A 21028-nucleotide genomic window follows, 5' to 3' on the forward strand; every position below is an offset into this window, starting at 1 on the left:
AAAAAAAACATTTTGACTATGTGGAAGACCACATTAAATGACGTGGTGGGCCACATAAATTATGTGGAAGACCACATTGAATGATGTGGAGGACCACATTGAATGTAGTGGCGGACCACATAAATGATATGGCGAACCACTTTAAATTATGTGGAAGACTATATTGAATGAGGTGGCGGACCACATTAAAATGAAGTAGCAAACCACGTTAAATGGTGTGGCAGCCCACATTAAATGAAGAGAAAAAACATTTTGACTATGTGGAAGACCACTTTAAATTACGTGGTGGGCCACTTGAATTATGTGGAAGACCACATTGAATGATGTGGAAAACCACATTAAATGACGTGGTGGGCCACATGAAAAATATTTGGAAGACCACATTGAATGATGTGGAAAACCACATTTAATGAAATGGCAGACCACAGTAAATGATGTGGAAGACCACATTGAATGATGTGGCGGCCCAGATCTGGCCCCTGGGCCTTAAGGGCCACATTAAATATTATGGTTTGACAGATCTGGCCCCCGGGCCTTGTGTTTGACACCGGTGACTTAAAGGTTGGCTTTCTTCGAACATATAAGGAGTGGGTTTCGTTTAAAGGGATCGAATATTACCACGGCAAGTGCTGCGACCGCTCTCGTCTTTTGCCGTGATGCTCCAAAAAATTGACCAACATTTGCGGCAAGAACATGCCGTGACCGCCCTTGACTTTTTACTTTTTAATGGACTAGGGATGTAACAATAAACGGTATAATGATAATTTGCAACAGTTAGTAATACCGTTTAATTTTTTAATAACCAAATTTTTTAAAATTATTTATGCATTTTCTGCAACACGAAGTCAGGCGCATGCGCACTAGGTTTAGCTGGATAATCATGGCGGACCGACGACAACGACTTTGCTGCAGAGATTCCCCCTCGGAGTAAACGGAGCCAAGCGCTTGGTTTAACGTCATTTTCCCTCGCTTCCCGCCGTGCGTTTAAGATCGCACTGCTGTGTTTAGATGGAGACAGGTGTGGACAATATTGGAGACACAAAGTATACAGCGAAGGAGAAAACGATTAGATTTTTTGCAGCAGGCGATGTGTCGTGAACGTTGTCACAACTTGTTTATAAAGTCTTTACTTTGTTTACCTGCAAACTATATTAGTGATCAAATAACATCAATACTAGCTCAAATGTTTTGTCATCTCATCGAATTGAACGTAGGCTGTGAAGATTGTTTATTCGATGTGAGAGGGATCACTCCAGGGTTGTACTGAAACACTAGGGAGGCGTTGAAGAAGAACAAAGCTTGTTTATTAGACTTCATCTTCATTAGCCAAACTGCTCTGTGTTTTATTTTGATATCAAAAAGTAAACACAAGATTGTTTTTTACATCAATTGTGTTTTTTTCATGTCAATAAGGTGTTACTTCAAAAATCATTCATGTTACACATCATTTTGTTAATGTTTTATCGTGTATAGTTAATTCCTATATGACATATTTCTGCTCAAACTCTTGATGGATCTGTCAGCATCTACATATAAATCTACATCACTTAAAATAAATAAATAAATAAAAACTCTCTCTTATCAAAATGTAAAAACAGAGATAAAGGCATCATGTAATGACAAAAAGCCGACAAGTTGACGTTATTAAAGAATTAAAAAAAACAAATATTTGTCTATAAGTATATGGATAACGTTTATCTATATAGTCTTTTTATTAGACGTTACAAATGACACGATGGTATTACGTTCACACCCCAGCACTGCTTTACCTAACAATCAGTAATCATGATTTCAATATTGATAACAATAATCTTAATTACTACTTTGGCCATAATTAGCAGCCCTAGATCTCAATAATGAACAAAATGTTTGTATATAAATATGTATATATATATATATATATATCCTGCTTCGAAAGAAAATAATGTTTGCCTTGGTGCCCTTCGAACTTGCCTTGGTGCCCTAAAACAGTGGTTCTCAAATGGGGGTATGCGTACCCCTGGGGGTACTTGAATGTATGCCAAGGGGTACGTGAGATTTTTTTTTTTTAAATATTCTAAAAATAGCAACAATTCAAAAATCCTTTATAAATATATTTATTGAATAATACTTCAACAAAATATGAATGTAAGTTCATAAACTGAACATCAAATCAAGTAGGCCTATACTGGCTCACCTGCACTGGCGTCCTGTGCACTTAAGATGTGACTTTAAGGTTTTACTACTTACGTATAAAATACTACACGGTCTAGCTCCGTCCTATCTTGTTGATTGTATTGTACCATATGTCCCGGCAAGAAATCTGCGTTCAAAGAACTCCGGCTTATTAGTGATTCCCAGAGCCCCAAAAAAGTCTGCGGGCTATAGAGCGTTTTCTATTGGGGCTCCAGTACTATGGAATGCCCTCCCGGCAACAATTAGAGATGCTACCTCAGTAGAAGCATTTAAGTCCCATCTTAAAACTCATTTGTATACTCTAGCCTTTAAATAGCCCCCCTTTTTAGACCAGTTGATCTGCCGTTTCTTTTATTTTCTCCTCTGCTCCCCTCTTCCTTGTGGAGGGGGCGGGGGGCACAGGTCCGGTGGCCATGGATGAAGTGCTGGCTGTCCAGAGTTGGGACCTGGGGTGGACCGCTCGCCTGCGCATCGGCTGGGAACATCTCTACGCTGCTGACCCGTCTCCGCTCGGGATGGTGTCCTGCTGGCCCCACTATGGACTGTACTTTTACTATTATGTTGGATCCACTATGGACTGGACTCTCACAATATTATGTCAGACCCACTCGACATTCATTGCATTCGGTCTCCCCTAGAGGGGGGGGGTTACCCACATATGTGGTCCTCTCCAAGGTTTCTCATAGTCATTCACATCGACGTCCCACTAGGGTGAGTTTTACCTTGCCCTTATGTGGGCTTTGTACCGAGGATGTCATTGTGGCTTGTGCAGCCCTTTGAGACACTTGTGATTTAGGGCTATATAAATAAACATTGATTGATTGATTGATTGATTGATATTCCATTCATTACAATGCAACAATGTAATTGTATATTATGTATATTCAGTGTTGACAGCTAGATTTTTTTGTGGACATGTTCCATATATATTGATGTTAAAGATTTCTTTTTTTTTGTGAAGAAATGTTTAGAATTAAGTTCATCAATCCAGATGGATCTCTATTACAATCCCCAAAGAGGGCACTTTAAGTTGATAATTACTTCTATGTGTAGAAATCTTTATTTATAATTGAATCACTTGTTTATTTTTCAACAAGTTTTTAGTTATTTTTATATCTTTTTTTCCCAAATAGTTCAAGAAACACCACTACAAATGAGCAATATTTTGCACTGTTATACAATTTAATAAATCAGAAACTGATGACATAGTGCTGTATTTTACTTCTTTATCTCTTTTTTCAACCAAAAATGTTTTGCTCTGATTAGGGGGTACTTGAATTAAAAAAATGTTCACAGGGGGTACATCACTGAAAAAAGGTCGAGAACCACTGCCCTAAAATATGAGCCCTCCTTTAAGGCAACACTTGCCTTGACCTTAAAAAGTTTAAATTCGAGGCCTGCCTTGAATATGCACCTTGAAGGCCACAAATACTGTTTTGGTGCTACTTAAATACGTCATTTGAATGAGTGCTTCGCAGGTAAACAACCACCTGCTTGCTGCACGTACACTGCCAATAAAGCTGGGACAAATGAAAGCTGCTTCAACGTGGAATAAAACAACACGACGGCGTGTTGTTAAAACGCGAGCCAGTCGTGGACTGAAGTTCTCTGGTGATTTTTAATCCGCCTCGTCATGCCAGCGTGCCAACAATAAAACAAAGTGCACTTACGTAACGTCGTAACTTTTTTTCCGGAGGAGACTTTCGCAGCCACCCTGAACACACCACATCTCCCCCGCTCATGGCTGCTCCCTCGCCGGATCCCTTCTGGGAGTTTCGTCGGGAAGAGAATGGAGCTCCGCGGAGCCTTTTGGGAGTGTCCTCCTGTGCCTGGCAAGGGAAGGGAAATAAAAGACCGCAAAAATGTATAAAGATTGTTACATTCTCACTCCAAAAGCGGACATTTTGCCCGCAAATTGTGTAAGTTTACCAGAAAAAGTCGGCAGACAGTTTTAGTTCTCTAAAAAAAACGTCGAGGTTACAGATTTGATCGTTGCGCCTCAAATAAATGCTGAAATAGTGAAGTTGTTCATGCACAAACAAGACCGAATGGAGTGAAGAAAAAAACAATGTAGTTGCAGTGTTTACACGGAACACATCGCGCTGATAGAACAGGTCAACCCGGACTAAGTGCTGCGATTCCCGGCTGGCGGGATGGGTCCATGAACGTCCCACCGCGCCGTGCCCCGGCTCATAGTTTGAAAGCGGATTGTGGCTGGTACACACCGCGCTAGATTACAAAAAAACAACCGTCGCCGAGCTTTTCCTACCAGTTTACTTCTCCCGTGGTTCCTAAATTGTGATTGACAGCACCGCGGCTCCGTCTTTCCCCCGAACAAGTCGCCCTCCTCCTCCTCCTACTACTATGGAATATGGCGGCGTCAAGCTCCGCAGTCACTTGCAACCGGAAGTCAAGTTCGTCGAGGTTTATACAAACAATTCGCCTGTTTCGTCGATCAAAACAACAATTTTTGTGTTTATTTGAGTTACATTCACACATTTAAGTGTCTGTCTCAGTCTTGTGTTCTCGTTTAGTGCTATTTACGATCACCTGGGACTTACTCTGCGAGCGAAAAAACGCAATATTTGCCTAGAATTGACGCAAATGCTGATAAAAATATATATTTAGTCGTAGTAAACGGCCTTTGAAATGTCGGAAACATGGATTTTAACCTGCTGTTTGTCAGACAGTTAATTTTATTTTGAAGGTTACAATAGGAAGTACTGGTTCTTACCACATGTTACTTTCCTGTCCATTCCAGAGACTCGACAATAGAGATGGGATTTACGGCTCTTTGAAGGGAGTCGGATCTTGAGGAGCCGTTCTTATCAAAGAGCCGTTCAAAAACTGGCTCGTAATTATAGGTAGTTTTTTTTTTTTTAACTATTTTTTTTTTTAATCAAGGAAACAATCACTAATTTTACAAAGATGTGCGTCAGAATAATTTAGTTTACTTTATTGGTGGAATTTATTTTAAAATATTGGACATATTTTTGTTAATATAGTTTTCATTGTAAACATTGGGTAAGTCGGCGCCATATATCCATGCTTTGGCACATACATTTTCCCTCACCTAAAAAAAAAAAAAGAGTAACATTTTAACAATATAGAAAAAATAAGTACAAATAAAATGCAAATAATAGATATAAAAAAAGTATGTGGAAAACCAATAAAAATGAAGACATGATAAAAATGTGGGTAAAAAATTGTATTACCATACAGGTAAAAGCCAGTAAATTAGAATATTTTGAAAAACTTGATTTATTTCAGTAATTGCATTCAAAAGGTGTAACTTGTACATTATATTTATTCATTGCACACAGACTGATGCATTCAAATGTTTATTTCATTTAATTTTGATGATTTGAAGTGGCAACAAATGAAAATCCAAAATTCCGTGTGTCACAAAATTAGAATATTACTTAAGGCTAATACAAAAAAGGTATTTTTAGAAATGTTGGCCAACTGAAAAGTATGAAAATGAAAAATATGAGCATGTACAATACTCAATACTTGGTTGGAGCTCCTTTTGCCTCAATTACTGCGTTAATGCGGCGTGGCATGGAGTCGATGAGTTTCTGGCACTGCTCAAGTGTTATGAGAGCCCAGGTTGCTCTGATAGTGGCCTTCAACTCTTCTGCGTTTTTGGGTCTGGCATTCTGCATCTTCCTTTTCACAATACCCCACAGATTTTTTATGGGGCTAAGGTCAGGGGAGTTGGCGGGCCAATTTAGAACAGAAATACCATGGTCCGTAAACCAGGCACGGGTAGATTTTGCGCTGTGTGCAGGCGCCAAGTCCTGTTGGAACTTGAAATCTCCATCTCCATAGAGCAGGTCAGCAGCAGGAAGCATGAAGTGCTCTAAAACTTGCTGGTAGACGGCTGCGTTGACCCTGGATCTCAGGAAACAGAGTGGACCGACACCAGCAGATGACATGGCACCCCAAACCATCACCCAACCATGCAAATGTTGCATTTCCTTTGGAAATCGAGGTCCCAGAGTCTGGAGGAAGACAGGAGAGGCACAGGATCCACGTTGCCTGAAGTCTAGTGTAAAGTTTCCACCATCAGTGATGGTTTGGGGTGCCATGTCATCTGCTGGTGTCGGTCCACTCTGTTTCCTGAGATCCAGGGTCAACGCAGCCGTCTACCAGCAAGTTTTAGAGCACTTCATGCTTCCTGCTGCTGACCTGCTCTATGGAGATGGAGATTTCAAGTTCCAACAGGACTTGGCGACTGCACACAGCGCAAAATCTACCCGTGCCTGGTTTACGGACCATGGTATTTCTGTTCTAAATTGGCCCGCCAACTCCCCTGACCTTAGCCCCATAGAAAATCTGTGGGGTATTGTGAAAAGGAAGATGCAGAATGCCAGACCCAAAAACGCAGAAGAGTTGAAGGCCACTATCAGAGCAACCTGGGCTCTCATAACACCTGAGCAGTGCCAGAAACTCATCGACTCCATGCCACGCCGCATTAACGCAGTAATTGAGGCAAAAGGAGCTCCAACCAAGTATTGAGTATTGTACATGTTCATATTTTTCATTTTCATACTTTTCAGTTGGCCAACATTTCTAAAAATCCCTTTTGTGTATTAGCCTTAAGTAATATTCTAATTTTGTGACACACGGAATTTTGGATTTTCATTTGTTGCCACTTCAAATCATCAAAATTAAATGAAATAAACATTTGAATGCATCAGTCTGTGTGCAATGAATAAATATAATGTACAAGTTACACCTTTTGAATGCAATTACTGAAATAAATCAAGTTTTTCAAAATATTCTAATTTACTGGCTTTTACCTGTATATGGTATGTGTACGCTTGCACTATATACTCGAAAAAGTGAATTAAAATTAAAATAAATAAATGAAAAAATATATATAAATACAATTAAAAAATAATAGTTATATTAAAAAATAAGTTTTATTTTTATATATCTAAATATATAACTATATATATATATATATATATAAAACCCCGAAGGGAATAAGCGGTAGAAAATGGATGGATGGAAGGATATATTTCCCTATTTTTATATGTAAAACTTTTTTCAAGCAGTTAATCCAAATGCAATTCTATGACAATAGACTAAAAAATGCCCAACATAAATGTTTATGTACGCAGACCAGGTCAAAGGGCAAGGATGTTTCTCTGTATAGACTTGAGGTATCCGAGGAATCTTGTTGGAATGTCATTGTAATGCTAAACTTCTCCCCATAGGGCAGGTCCTGTTAGCCCATCTTGATTAATGGCCAACAGAAGGACTATTAATGATGACAAGGGGGCAATTAAATGCAGAAAAAAACAATAAATACATTCCAGTTTTTCAAGCTCGACGTCAAAAGACATGTTTAAAAATTGTGCCTTTATATTTTGCACTGAATACAGCGATTGGTCACATAGTGACCTCCCCAGACACCATGTCCCAATGAAAATAAACACCTCACCTTCAATAAAAGCCAAAGTAAATCCCCTCCACGAAGACAAATAGGTTGTGTAAATATTTTTTAATGAAACCATGCATGGATAAAACATTAGGAAACCTCAAATTGGAATAAAAAAAAAAAAGTATTTGTTTTTTTGTTTTGGAATTTTTTTTTAAAGTTAGTAACAAATCATATATATATATATATATATATATATATATATATATATTTATTAAAAAAAAAATATATATTTTCATGACTATTGTCATTGACATTGTAGATTGTCAATGAAGGCATCAAAACTATGACACCTGTGAAGAGAAAATTATTGCAGGTGAGTACCTCTTGAAGTTCATGGAGAGAATGCCAAGAGTGTGCAAAGCAGTAATCAGAGAAACATGTTTTCAGTTATTTCACCTTTTGTTAAGTACATAACTCCAAACGTGTTCATTCATAGTTTTGATGTGACAATCTACAATGTAAATAGTCATGAAAATAAAGAAAACACATTGAATGAGGTGTGTCCAAACTTTTGGCCTGCACTGTATAGAACAGTAATAAACAGGAAATAAATGCCTCACCTCAATTATAATAGTAAAAAATAGTTTTTGTTCTTTGTGTTTGGGATGCAAAAATAAACGTAAAAAGTGTCAGTGACAAATAATGTAGTGTAAGATGTAAATGTAATAAATAGAAAATTAATGGATCACCTCTATTGTAATGATAAAAACATGTTTTTTTATGTGTTTTGAAGTTTAAAAAAAATCAATGTTTTTATTCTGTGTGTTTTGAATAAAAAAATAAACATAAAGTCAGTGACAAATAATATTGTGAAATATATAAATGTAATAAATAATAGCAAACAAATGCCTCACCTCACTTGTGATGATAAAAAGTTTTGGATTAAAAAATAAACGTTAAAAAAAAGTCATTGACAAACAATATTGTGTAAGACGTAAATGCAATCATGAATAGGAAATAAATGCCTCACCTCAATTGTTTAAAATATATTTTATCAATAAAAAACACAAAAAAAAGTCAGATATTATTTAAGATGAAAACTAAATAAATTATATTTATTTTTGGAAATGTTAAAGGTTATATTTATTGCTATATAATCACATAGTACTAAAATATTATTCCCCAATAAATAAAGTATCCTTGTAGACACAGCCAATTATATACAGTGAAACATTTAAAGAATGTATTTAGAACATTTTCACAAAAGTCTATTTTTTTATTTTTGTTTGGATTGAGGGGAACAATTTTACATATTCCAGTTCCCTTTCTCGAGCCTGCGCTCACTTCCGCATGTGCCAAAATATTTTGCCTACAAAGCAAAACGGCGCCATGTATTGTTTATTACAAAACTCCATGTTTGTGTATTGGATGAACTCTAAAACGGTGCACGCACGCACGCACGCACGCACGCACGCACACACACACACGTTTACATATCAGTTTGTACTTTCCAATTATCCAAGATCACATTTTAAGACAAATGCACATTTATTGCATGTAATATTAAATTTATAAAAGCACAAACCAAATAATAAGTCTTGAAGACAAAAAAAGCGCGCGCACACACACATGCACACACACACACACACGGACTACATGCATGCAAATGAGAGAATACATTAAGGTAACATTATACACTATAAAATGTTTGTTTTGTTGTTAATCTGCTGCATGTGAGGTAATATCAAAACAGAGGCTTGATTGAAGAAAATATATCTGCATCCATGAACGTTCACTTTTATGCCAGCAAAGGGTGAAAAAATGGACTTAATAAATTAAAAAGTTGAAGTGGTACAAAACTGCAAATCCAAGCATCCTGTTATGATCTCAGTGCTTCTTTATGAGGTTCTGTTAACAGCAACACACAAAGTAGTCGTAGCGTTGTGTGATTGTTTTTTTTTTTGTGTGTGTGTGTGTGTTTTTGTATTAGAAGACCAGTCTACTGATGGTGTTGAAGCCCCCTCCTCCGCCTCCTCCTCCAGATGGGCCGCAACTCCCGGGTGGGTTGTTGTCATCGGAACCGTTGGGCCTGAACGAGCAGGAGGATGAAGGCGCCTGCATGGCCTGGCTCCGAGCGTTCAATTCTTGCTCCTATGGAAAGAGAGAGAAATCACAACATTTAAAAACATTTATTTGGTTAGTGAGTATTGGTTAGTGTTGAGAATGGTGCATGAGGCAGTGTTTCTTAACCATAGGGCTGGGCCACGAACCCAAAAAATATCAGTTTCCCAGTTGGGTACTCCGCTGTAATACCCTTTTCCACCACTTGTGGCAGTATTGACAATCTCAAAAAAACAGAAGAAGTCTGGAGCTAAATAAAGTCATAGAGAAATTTCTTAAGTGCAAAAAATATGACTAAAGTGTTGAAGCTTTATTTTTATAAAAATGTTATTGACAGTTAGTTAAGAAAAAAATATTATTTATTATTAATTTAGTTAGAATAAATTAATTTTAGCACTGCATAAATTGTATGTACTTTTATTTTTGATTAGTTATGATTAAATTGGTGAAGCTGTATTTTTTTTTATTTAAATGTTATTTAAATGTTTTTGACAGTTTAAGAAATATTTATATTATTATTTATTAATAATTTTGTTAGAATGCATTTATTTTAGCACTGCGTAAATTATATGCACATTTATTTTCATCAGTTATTATGACTAAATTGGTGAATCTGTATTTTTAATATTTAATTTTTTTGACAGTTTAATTAAGAAATATATATATTAATATCATTTATTTCGTTAGAATACATTTATTTTAGCACTGCGTAAATGTTGTGCACATTTATTTTTCATCAGTTATGACTAAATTGGTGAAGCTGTATATTCATTTAAATTTTATTGACAGTTTAGTTAAGAAATATATATATATTATTTATTATTAATTTAGTTAGAATTTATTAACTTTAGCAGTGCATAAATTGTATGTACTTTTATTTTTCATCAGTTATTATGATTACATTGGTGAAGCTGTATTTTCACTTGCATTTTAGGTTTATTGACAGTTTAAGAAATATATATATTATTATTTATTAATAATTTTGTTAGAATACATTTATTTTAGCACTGCGTAAATTATATGCACATTTATTTTTCATCAGTTATTATGACTAAATTGGTGAAGCTGTATTTTTAATATTTAATTTTATTGACAATATAATTAAGAAATATATAAATTATCATTTATTTCATTAGAATACGCAGGGTTCCAAAACAAGTAAAATTAGCTAACCTCACTGAACCCAAAAATGCCTTAAAATAAGTATATTCTCTCTAATTGGGACGGCGTGGCGCAGTGGCAGAGTGGCCGTGCGCGACCCGAGGGTCGCTGGTTCAATCCCCACCTAGTACCAACCTCGTCATGTCCGTTGTGTCCTGAGCAAGACACTTCACCCTTGCTCCTGATGGGTGCTGGTAGCGCCTTGCATGGCAGCTCCCTCCATCAGTGTGTGAATGTGTGTGTGAATGGGTAAATGTGGAAGTAGTGTCAAAGCGCTTTGAGTACCTTGAAGGTAGAAAAGCGCTATACAAGTACAACCCATTTATCATTTATTTATTTAATAACAAGTGCACATTTCTTCGTAGAAAAAAAAGAGACCTTTTTGCTCAATTTGTTGAAAAATATTCTTAAATGAAGTAAATGCTAGTGCCATTATCTTGACATAATGATATGCACTCGACATTACATTTCTTAAAACCAGCAAACTTGTACTAAAAACTAATTTATTGTTCTTAATGGAAAGGCAACAAGGCAACCGCTTGTTACTCTCGGGGTCCCCGAGCCGCTCAGGCAAATCATATGATCTAAAAAGGCATTTTTCCATCCATAACATGACATTATTGCGCCAAGTGCGTGCTCTTTCAGTCAATTAGTGCACATATATACAGCCCGGCCCCCAGCCAAAAAAAATTTTATTGTAATTTTGAGGAATTCATCTCAATGTGCATGAACTATTTCTGTTCAAAATTCAAAATTGAAATGTCACATGTTAAATGTTTAAATATTAACTGTCAGTTTACTGTACTGTGCCAACTGCACTACTATATGAGTATCCATCTTCTTCCGCTTATCCGAGGTCGGGTCGCGGGGGCAGCAGCCTAAGCAGGGAAGCCCAGACTTCCCTCTCCCCAGCCACTTCGTCCAGCTCTTCCTGTGGTACCCCGAGGCGTTCCCAGGCCAGCCGGGAGACATAGTCTTCCCAACGTGTCCTGGGTCTTCCCCGCGGCCTCCTACCGGTCAGACGTGCCCTAAACACCTCCCTAGGGAGGCGTTCGGGTGGCATCCTGACCAGATGCCCGAACCACCTCATCTGGCTCCTCTCGATGTGGAGGAGCAGCGGCTTTACTTTGAGCTCCCCCCGGATAGCAGAGCTTCTCACCCTATCTCTAAGGGAGAGCCCCGCCACCCGGCGGAGGAAACTCATTTCGGCCGCTTGTACCCGTGATCTTGTCCTTTCGGTCATAACCCAAAGCTCATGACCATAGGTGAGGATGGGAACGTAGATCGACCGGTAAATTGAGAGCTTTGCCTTCCGGCTCAGCTCCTTCTTCACCACAACGGATCGATACAGCGTCCACATTACTGAAGACGCCGCACCGATCCGCCTGTCGATCTCACCATCCACTCTTCCCTCACTCGTGAACAAGACTCCGAGGTACTTGAACTCCTCCACTTGGGGCAAGATCTCCTCCCCAACCCGGAGATGGCACTCCACCCTTTTCCGGGCGAGAACCATATGAGTATGTATTTTCTATTGTTTCATTGAAAATAAAACAGCAAAGTCCATTTGGCTGTCATCTGTTTTAATTATGAGACACAATTGTGTCAAAGTCATGATTTTTTTTTCATGCTTGAAGTAAGAAATTATTACTTTAAAAAAGTAGTTTTATACTTGCGAGTGTTGATGACACAGCTTTGCAACAGTTGATATTCTAGTTTCAAGCATGTTTTACTCAATATAGCTCATCAAATCTCAGCAACAAGCTGTAATATCTTACTGAGATCATTTAGGACCAAAACACTTAAAACAAGTAAAAGACTAACATAAAATCTGCTTAGTGAGAAGAATGATCTTATTAGACAGAAAATAAGCAAATATCACCCTTATTTGAGATATTTCATCTTACTTAGATTTCAGTTTTTGCAGTGTACGTAGGCTGCGGAAGCTTAATTAATTGCCCAGCCCTAATGTATATCCATGAAGAAGAGGGTGTGAGAGTGAAAGCAGGTGAGAAGACTTCGCAGGTCTTACCTGTAAATACAGCTTGTTGTCCTTGATGATGGCGTCCAGCAGCTCCTTCTGCAGCGGGGGCTCTGCACTCTGCCTCAACCCATTGGCCAGCGGTCCTTTATTTCCACGCTGTCCCTCCAGCTCCTGTTTCCTGTACATGAGCACGTAGGCCGTGTCCTTGGGGAAGCGGTTGGTGATGTTTTGCACCGACCTAAAGGACGCGTACGTCACTCTGCTGTCGTTGAACAGGAGCCAGTCGCTCGCCTCCGGTCCGCGAGCAGGCGGCGTGCTGCCTTGTCCGGCCGGTCCCGGGAGAGCGCCGCATTCGCCTTGTACGTTCCTCGCGTCCTCCTTGAAGGGATCGGCGGGATCGCCGTCCGCCGCTGTGATGTCGTGGCCGTAGGAGTAGTAGTGGCCGCTCTCGGACGAGACGCCCGAATGCATGACGACGGAGCTGAGGACGTAGTGCGCCTGCATGGACACGTCACCTCTACCTGCTTCGCTCTCGTCTTCGTCCTCGTCTTTCTGAGAGGGCTTGAGCTTCTTGGCCAGGTTCTCGCTGCTCTCGGGAGAGTCCACTTGCAGAGGTGACGACGTGCAGGAGAGGGGTGCGGCGTTGTGAACGGGGAGGCGCAAGTGCGGCGGGATGGTGACGTTCTCCAGGATCTTCCTGCGCACGTGGAACTTGGCGTCGTAGGAGAAGCGCAGCAAGGTGAGGATGAGGTACTCCGGCGCCGACACCACCTTCATGGTCTTCTCGGCCCGCTGGAGGCAGCCGCACTTCTCGCAGAAGTAGGCGTTGTCCTGGTCCAGGATCTCCGGCGCCAAGAGATAGTCGACCAGGTCGGGCACGGAGAGGGGAGGTCCACTGGTTTCCGGCGAAGGGTAGACCTGACTAGCTTGGTCTGCGGCACAGCCGGGCACGGGCGCCTCGCTGCCACCGTTGACGGAGCCCTGACAAACCACTTTGGGCTCCGAAGAGGTGCCCTCGCTTTTGGGGGCGTCCTGAGAGGCGGCAGAGGGGCAAAAGGCCAACGAAAGGTCGGTGAAAGGCTCCCCTTTCTCAGAGGTGCCGTTGCAGTGCATACAGCGAATACCTGTCACCAGCTTGCCGCCAAAAGTCCTCTCTATCACAGTTCTTGTGTCCTCCTCCGCTTTGCTTTCCGCGGGACTCAAAGAGGACGCTTCGCTCTCTTCGGGAGAAGTCTGACCTATCGGGTCCTTGCTGCTGGAGTCCAGGAGGGCGGCAGGGGCCACACTTGGCTTTGTAGACTCCAGCACTTGGATTGTTTTCTCCTCTTCGTGTAACCTCGGGATTAGAAGACAGGGGGCGTAAACATCCGAGGAGACCTTACAGCTTCTACTCTTCGCATTCCGATCACATTTTTTGGAAAGATATCACACAAAACATCAAACTTTGAACTCCTTCCACTGAAAAATGAAAGCATGCAAGGGCCATTTTTGCGCTTTCTTTATTTTCATGACTATTTACATTGTAGATTGTCACATCAAAACTATGAATGAACACATGTGGAGTTATGTACTTAACAAAAAAAAAGGGTGAAATAACTGAAAACATGTTTTATATTCTAGTTTCTTCAAAATAGCCACCCTTTGCTCTGATTACTGCTTTGCACACTCTTGGCATTCTCTCGAAGAGCTTCAAGCACACCCGTGAAGTGAAAACCATTTCAGGTGACTACCTCTTGAAGCTCATGGAGAGAATGCCAAGAGTGTGCGAAAAAGTAATCAGAGCAAAGGGTGGCTATTTTGAAGAAACTAGAATATAAAACTTGTTTTCAGTTATTTCGCCTTTTTTTGTTAAGTATATAACTCCACATGTGTTCATTCATAGTTTTGATGTGACAATCTACAATGTAAATAGTCATGAAAAGAAAGACAAACTTTTGGTCTGTATTGTATATATATATATATATATATATATATATATATATATATATATATATATATATATACACATACATACAGGGGGGTGATGGTTTTTTTTTAAGGTTTTTTTTGTCATAAAGAAATACAATCATGTGTGCTTACGGACTGTATCCCTGCAGACTGTATTGATATATATTGATATTTAATGTAGGAACCAGAATATTAATAACAGAAAGAAACAACCCTTTTGTGCGAATGAGTGTAAATGGGGGAGGGAGTTTTTTTGGGTTGGTGCACTAATTGTAAGTGTATCTTGTGTTTTTTATGTTGATTTAATAGAGAAAAAAATAATAAAAAAACGATACTGATAATAAAAAAAACGATACCGATAATTTCCTATATTACATTTTATGTTGATTTAATTAAAAAATTAAAAAAAAAAAATATATATATATATACACAGGTAAAAGCCAGTAAATTAGAATATTTTGAAAAACTTAATTTATTTCAGTAATTGCATTCAAAAGGTGTAACTTGTACATTATATTTATTCATTGCACACAGACTGATGCATTCAAATGTTTATTTCATTTAATTTTGATGATTTGAAGTGGCAACAAATGAAAATCCAAAATTCCGTGTGTCACAAAATTAGAATATTACTTAAGGCTAATACAAAAAAGGGATTTTTAGAAATGTTGGCCAACTGAAAAGTATGAAAATGAAAAATATGAGCATGTACAATACTCAATACTTGGTTGGAGCTCCTTTTGCCTCAATTACTGCGTTAATGCGGTGTGGCATGGAGTCGATGAGTTTCTGGCACTGCTCAGGTGTTATGAGAGCCCAGGTTGCTCTGATAGTGGCCTTCAACTCTTCTGCGTTTTTGGGTCTGGCATTCTGCATCTTCCTTTTCACAATACCCCACAGATTTTCTATGGGGCTAAGGTCAGGGGAGTTGGCGGGCCAATTTAGAACAGAAATACCATGGTCCGTAAACCAGGCACGGGTAGATTTTGCGCTGTGTGCAGGCGCCAAGTCCTGTTGGAACTTGAAATCTCCATCTCCATAGAGCAGGTCAGCAGCAGGAAGCATGAAGTGCTCTAAAACTTGCTGGTAGACGGCTGCGTTGACCCTGGATCTCAGGAAACAGAGTGGACCGACACCAGCTGGACTGCTGCTGAGTGGTCCAAAGTCATGTTTTCTGACGAAAGCAAATTTTGCATTTCCTTTGGAAATCGAGGTCCCAGAGTCTGGAGGAAGACAGGAGAGGCACAGGATCCACGTTGCCTGAAGTCTAGTGTAAAGTTTCCACCATCAGTGATGGTTTGGGGTGCCATGTCATCTGCTGGTGTCGGTCCACTCTGTTTCCTGAGATCCAGGGTCAACGCAGCAGTCTACCAGCAAGTTTTAGAGCACTTCATGCTTCCTGCTGCTGACCTGCTCTATGGAGATGGAGATTTCAAGTTCCAACAGGACTTGGCGCCTGCACACAGCGCAAAATCTACCCGTGCCTGGTTTACGGACCATGGTATTTCTGTTCTAAATTGGCCCGCCAACTCCCCTGACCTTAGCCCCATAGAAAATCTGTGGGGTATTGTGAAAAGGAAGATGCAGAATGCCAGACCCAAAAACGCAGAAGAGTTGAAGGCCACTATCAGAGCAACCTGGGCTCTCATAACACCTGAGCAGTGCCAGAAACTCATCGACTCCATGCCACGCCGCATTAACACAGTAATTGAGGCAAAAGGAGCTCCAACCAAGTATTGAGTATTGTACATGCTCATATTTTTCATTTTCATACTTTTCAGTTGGCCAACATTTCTAAAAATCCCTTTTTTGTATTAGCCTTATGTAATATTCTAATTTTGTGACACACGGAATTTTGGATTTTCATTTGTTGCCACTTCAAATCATCAAAATTAAATGAAATAAACATTTGAATGCATCAGTCTGTGTGCAATGAATAAATATAATGTACAAGTTACACCTTTTGAATGCAATTACTGAAATAAATCAAGTTTTTCAAAATATTCTAATTTACTGGCTTTTACCTGTATATATATATATATATATTTTTTTTTTTTTACATTTCTTGTGCAGTTCGGTACCAATCGATCTACGGACCGGTACCGGCCCACGGCCCGGTTGTTGGGGACCACTGGTGTAAACAATGCACACCGAGGCACAACACACGGCATGCTAGCAGCTAACGGGCTACGATAGACTGACCATACGTCCTCTTTTCACCGGACATGTCCTCTTTTGCGGAGCTGTCAGGGCGGAGTTTCTTAAATGCCTCAAATGTCCGGCATTTTGAGTTAGGGTTGCGTGTATTTTCAATGTACGTTCAGGGTTAAGAAGGGGTTAAAAACAAAACAGGAAAGAGCTGGACGAAGTGGCTGGGGAGAGAGAAGTCTGGGCTTCCCTGCTTAGGCTGCTGCTCCCGCGACCTGACCTCGGATAAGCTGAAGAAGATGGATAGATGGAGACGTTTTTTGTTAACATGTTTGTTGAATAAAAATACAAGCATGTTTAACACAGGTATCATGTTGTAAAACTGATCAGGCGGGCCGGTTCTACGATCAGAATAAAACTGGACTCACTGGTGACGGTGGCAGAGAAGAGGACTGTGGGAAAAACTTGTGAGCATCCTGGATGACGCCAGTCACTCTCTGCATACCGTTATCGGTAGCCAGAGGAGCCTGTTCGGTGCTAGACTGCTTCATCCCAAATGCAGGACTAATAGACTCAAAAACTCCTTTGTCCCACACGCCATTAGACTGTACAACTCCTCTCAGTGCAATACTTTTTCATAACATGGTCACTACTGCCTAGTTTCTCGTTATATTGTTATTTTACTGTTATTTTTTTATTCTCATTGTTGCTTTTTATTTTTATTCTTATTGTAATATTTTTCTTTTTTGTTTCCATTTATACCCCCATTATTTACTTTTTAAATTCGATCTCAATTCTGTACACTGCTGCTGGAATTCTAATTTTCCTGAGGGAACTCTCCTGAAGGAATCAATAAAGTACTATCTATCTATCTATCTATCTATCTAATTGTATGTCTATCTAATTGTATGTATGTTCTAAATAAACTCAAACCATAACATATACAGTGGGGCAAAAAAGTATTTAGTCAGCCACCGTTGTGCAAGTTCTCCCACTTAAAATGATGACAGAGGTCTGTAATTTTCATCATAGGTAGACTTAAACTGTGAGAGACAGAAAGTGAAAAAAATCCAGGAATTCACATTGTAGGAATTTTAAATAATTTATTTGTAAATTATGGTGGAAAATAAGTATTTGGTCAATAACAAAAATTCAACTCAATACTTTGTAACATAACCTTTGTTGGCAACAACAGAGGTCAAACGATTACTATAGGTCTTTACCAGGTTTGCACACGGACTTTCAACTCCCTCCACAGATTTTCTATGGGGTTGAGGTCTGGAGACTGGCTAGGCCACTCCAGGACTTTCAAATGCTTCTTACAGAGCCATTCCTTCATTGCCCAGGCGCTGTGTTTGGGATCATTGTCATGCTGGAAGACCCAGCCACGTTTCATCTTCAAAGCTCTCACTTATGGAAGGAGGTTTTGGCTCAAAATCTCACGATACATGGCCCCATTCATTCTTTCCTTAACACGGATCAGTCGGCCTGTCCCCTTAGCAGAAAAACAGCCCCAAAGCATGATGTTTCCACCCCCGTGCTTCACAGTAGGTATGGTGTTCTTGGGATGCAACTCAGTATTCTTCGTCCTCCAAACATGACGAGTTGAGTTTATACCAAAAAGTTCTATTTTGGTTTCATCTGACCACATGACATTCTCCCAATCCTCTGCTGTATCATCCATGTGCTCTCTGGCAAACTTCAGACGGGCCTGGACATGCACTGGCTTAAGCAGGATTTGATTCCCTGTCGGCGTAGTGTGTTACTGATGGTAACTTTGGTCCCAGCTCTCTGCAGGTCATTCACCAGGTCCCCCCGTGTGGTTCTGGGATTTTTGCTCACCGTTCTCATGATCATTTTGACCCCACGGGATGAGATCTTGCGTGGAGCCCCAGATCGAGGGAGATTATCAGTGGTTTTGTATGTCTTCCATTTTCTGATAATTGCTCCCACAGTTGATTTTTTCACACCAAGCTACTTGCCTATTGTAGATTCACTCTTCACAGTCTGGTGCAGGTCTACAATTATTTTCCTGGTGTCCTTCGACAGCTCTTTGGTCTTGGCCATAGTGGAGTTTGGAGTCTGACTGTTTGAGGCTGTGGACAGGTGTCTTTTATACAGATAACGAGTTCAAACAGGTGCCATTAATACAGGTAACGAGTGGAGGACAGAAGAGCTTCTTAAAGAAGAAGTTACAGGTCTGTGAGAGCCAGAGACCTTCCTTGTTTGAAGTGACCAAATACTTATTTTCCACCATAATTTACAAATAAATTCTTTAAAATTCCTACAATGTGAATTCCTGGATTTTTTTTTCATATTCTGTCTCTCACAGTTGAAGTGTACCTATGATGAAAATTACAGACCTCAGTCATCATTTTAAGTGGGAGAACTTGCACAATCGGTGGCTGACTAAATACTTTTTTGCCCCACTGTAGATGATTTTCTTTCATGAAGACAAGATTAGTTGGTGTATGACCTGATTCTGATGACTTGCATTGATTGGAATCAGACAGTAGTGATGATAGCGTCCACATTTTCAAATGGAGGAGAAAAAAATGTCCAATACCACGTGAAAGTGGTTGGTTTTTGGCATCTTATTTGTCCAGCTTCCATACTCCTTTTTATACACTTTACAAGAAATACATTGGCGGCAAATTCTGTAGCTTGCTAGCTTGTGTGCGCTAGCTTTCGGAGACTCTTATTTTATTAGCACAGGCAGGATGGAGCAGCGCTTTTATTGTGAAGACAGGAACTGTGCGGTCGGTCTTTAGGCTTTTGATGGCATGAACGGCGCGAGAGTCTGTTAAAATAAAAAGTGCTTCTCTCGCCTTCCTGTCGGTCGTTTTTTGTTTTTCATACTGAGATGGCAGCAGCTAGCGTCATCACACAAAATTCTCGGGTGCCGCGAATGTCAATCAAGTGACGAAAGTGACGTCATAGTGAAGATTGATGATCGCAATTTTTAGAACTATTTTTTTAACGCCTGGCTGGCGATCGACTGACACACCCTCCGCCATCGACTGCTAGCTCGCGATCGACGTAATGGGCACCCCTGGTTTACTGTATTCATAATACAAGTGTGTTTTTCGTACATTCATTTATTTGTGGCGGCCTGCCATTAAAAATAATATATTTTTTTGCATGCAAACACTCCTAAGTAAAGAACTTCATGTTCAAATCCGTAAGACACAAACCACAAAAGCTCCGTTTTTCCCCATCATGGCCAATTATGCAAATTAGACGGTATACATTCCAGTCCTGCGTGTCACGTGCATGAACATATTTGTTGTACCTGTCTAGGAGAAAGCGGAGGTACTCTGAACAGTCCTGCTGAGAGCCCACGTTGAACCAAGGCGGCCGAGAGGCTTCCAAGAAATTTCTGGGAGCGTACGCCGCCCTCTGCAGGTGAGGGGAGAAAAAAAAAGCCATTGCAGCACACTTGCCGGCCTGACACTCAGTATGCAGCACACAAACCTGAGTGTGTGCAAGGAAAGCAAACAGCAGCTGCAGTTTTTTCATCAGTATGTTGGAGCCGTTGAGTTGCAGTGACAGAACGTGTCGTCTGAAACTGAAGGGGGCAGATAAGATCAATGTGAAGCAGGATGCAAAAACCCTGTGATTACCGTATTTTCCGGACCATAGGGCGCACCGGATTATAAGGCGCACTGCCGATGAGCAGGTCTAGTCAGGTCTATTTTCATACAAAACGCGCACTGGATTATTTTTACTGAATGGAAAAAACTTCCTTGTGGTCTACATAACATGTAATGGTGGTTCTTTGGTCAAAATGTTGCATAAATGATGTTTTACACATCATCTTCAAGCCGCTTTCTGACAGTCGCTTCAGGATTAAGGCTGCAGCTAACGATTATTTTTCTATCGATTAATCTATAGATTATTATTTATTTTTTTTCGATTAATCAGTTAATCTATAGATATTTTTTTTTTCCGATTAATCTATAGATTATTTTTCCTTTTACCGATAATTTTTTTAATTTAAAATGAAGATGAAAAAATAAATGTAGGCCAGTTTTTTCAAAAGGCATGGCTTTTATTTACAAAAAAAAAAAGTATGGCCACTCAGTCAACATTGACAACAT

General features: G+C 39.8%; 2 protein-coding genes across 8 annotated transcripts in view; both read right to left on the reverse strand.

Moving 5' to 3' along the window:
• The window catches only part of gab1 (GRB2-associated binding protein 1), a 156632-nt gene extending 152072 nt beyond the window's left edge, over positions 1-4560 (reverse strand). For 5 of the 6 annotated variants that reach the window (XR_012051242.1, XM_072916355.1, XM_072916354.1 and 2 more), the window contains exons 1-2: positions 4445-4560; positions 3846-4004 (exon numbers count right to left, since the gene is read on the reverse strand). Coding sequence is in view for 5 of the 6 variants with exons in the window: in XM_072916355.1 (XP_072772456.1) it covers positions 3846-3917 (72 nt within the window). In the remaining variant the exon portion in view is untranslated. Of the gene's footprint in view, positions 1-3845; positions 4005-4104 lie in introns of all 6 variants that reach the window. The other variant, XM_061922903.1, reaches the window with a different exon arrangement.
• Positions 4561-9073: 4513 nt separating this feature from the next.
• The window catches only part of usp38 (ubiquitin specific peptidase 38), a 35176-nt gene continuing 23221 nt past the window's right edge, over positions 9074-21028 (reverse strand). For both annotated transcript variants that reach the window (XM_061922901.2, XM_061922900.1), the window contains exons 8-11: positions 20403-20496; positions 20221-20327; positions 12882-14169; positions 9074-9718 (exon numbers count right to left, since the gene is read on the reverse strand). In XM_061922901.2, coding sequence (XP_061778885.1) covers positions 9554-9718; positions 12882-14169; positions 20221-20327; positions 20403-20496 — 1654 coding nt within the window. In that variant the 3' untranslated portion in view covers positions 9074-9553. The remainder of the gene's footprint in view (positions 9719-12881; positions 14170-20220; positions 20328-20402; positions 20497-21028) is intronic.

This window comes from Nerophis lumbriciformis, linkage group LG27, assembly GCF_033978685.3.
Source record: "Nerophis lumbriciformis linkage group LG27, RoL_Nlum_v2.1, whole genome shotgun sequence".
NCBI classification, from domain to species: domain Eukaryota; kingdom Metazoa; phylum Chordata; class Actinopteri; order Syngnathiformes; family Syngnathidae; genus Nerophis; species Nerophis lumbriciformis.